At 69.2% G+C, this 426-nt stretch overlaps 1 protein-coding gene across 1 annotated transcript in view; it reads left to right on the forward strand.

The window, feature by feature from the left end:
- Window positions 1-6: 6 nt before the first annotated feature.
- GBX2 (gastrulation brain homeobox 2) overlaps window positions 7-426 on the forward strand; it is a 2,285-nt gene continuing 1,865 nt past the window's right edge. Inside the window, 2 exon segments of the mRNA XM_014544147.1 lie at window positions 7-236; window positions 238-426. The exon segment at window positions 238-426 is cut by the window's right edge and continues 4 nt beyond it. Coding sequence (XP_014399633.1) covers window positions 111-236; window positions 238-426 — 315 coding nt within the window. The 5' untranslated portion in view covers window positions 7-110.

Here is a 426-nt window from a genome sequence, read left to right on the forward strand (position 1 = left end):
CCGGAGGCTGCTCCCGCTGCCCGACTGTGCTGCAGGTGCCCGGCGGGCTTCCTGGCGGCGGCGCGGCGCAGGGACTTTTCGCCTCTCGCTGGTCTCTCCCGAGCGCGTCTATGAGCGCAACGTTCCCGCCGTCGCTGATGATGATGCAGCGCCCGCTGGGGAGTAGTACCGCCTTCAGCATAGACTCGCTGATCGGCAGCCCGCCGCAGCCCAGCCCCGGCCATTTCGTCTACACCGCTCACCTCCACGCTCATGGCTACGCTGCCTGGTGGCTTCTCCGCATCTCCCCAGCACCAGGAGGCGGCGGCCGCCCGCAAGTTCGCTCCGCAGCCTCTGCCGGGCAGCGGCAACTTCGATAAGGCAGAGGCGCTGCAGGCCGACGCTGAGGACGGCAAAGGCTTCCTGGCCAAGGAGGGCTCGCTGCTC

The sequence above is a fragment of the Myotis brandtii genome, unplaced genomic scaffold (assembly GCF_000412655.1).
Source record: "Myotis brandtii unplaced genomic scaffold, ASM41265v1 scaffold354, whole genome shotgun sequence".
Taxonomy (NCBI): domain Eukaryota; kingdom Metazoa; phylum Chordata; class Mammalia; order Chiroptera; family Vespertilionidae; genus Myotis; species Myotis brandtii.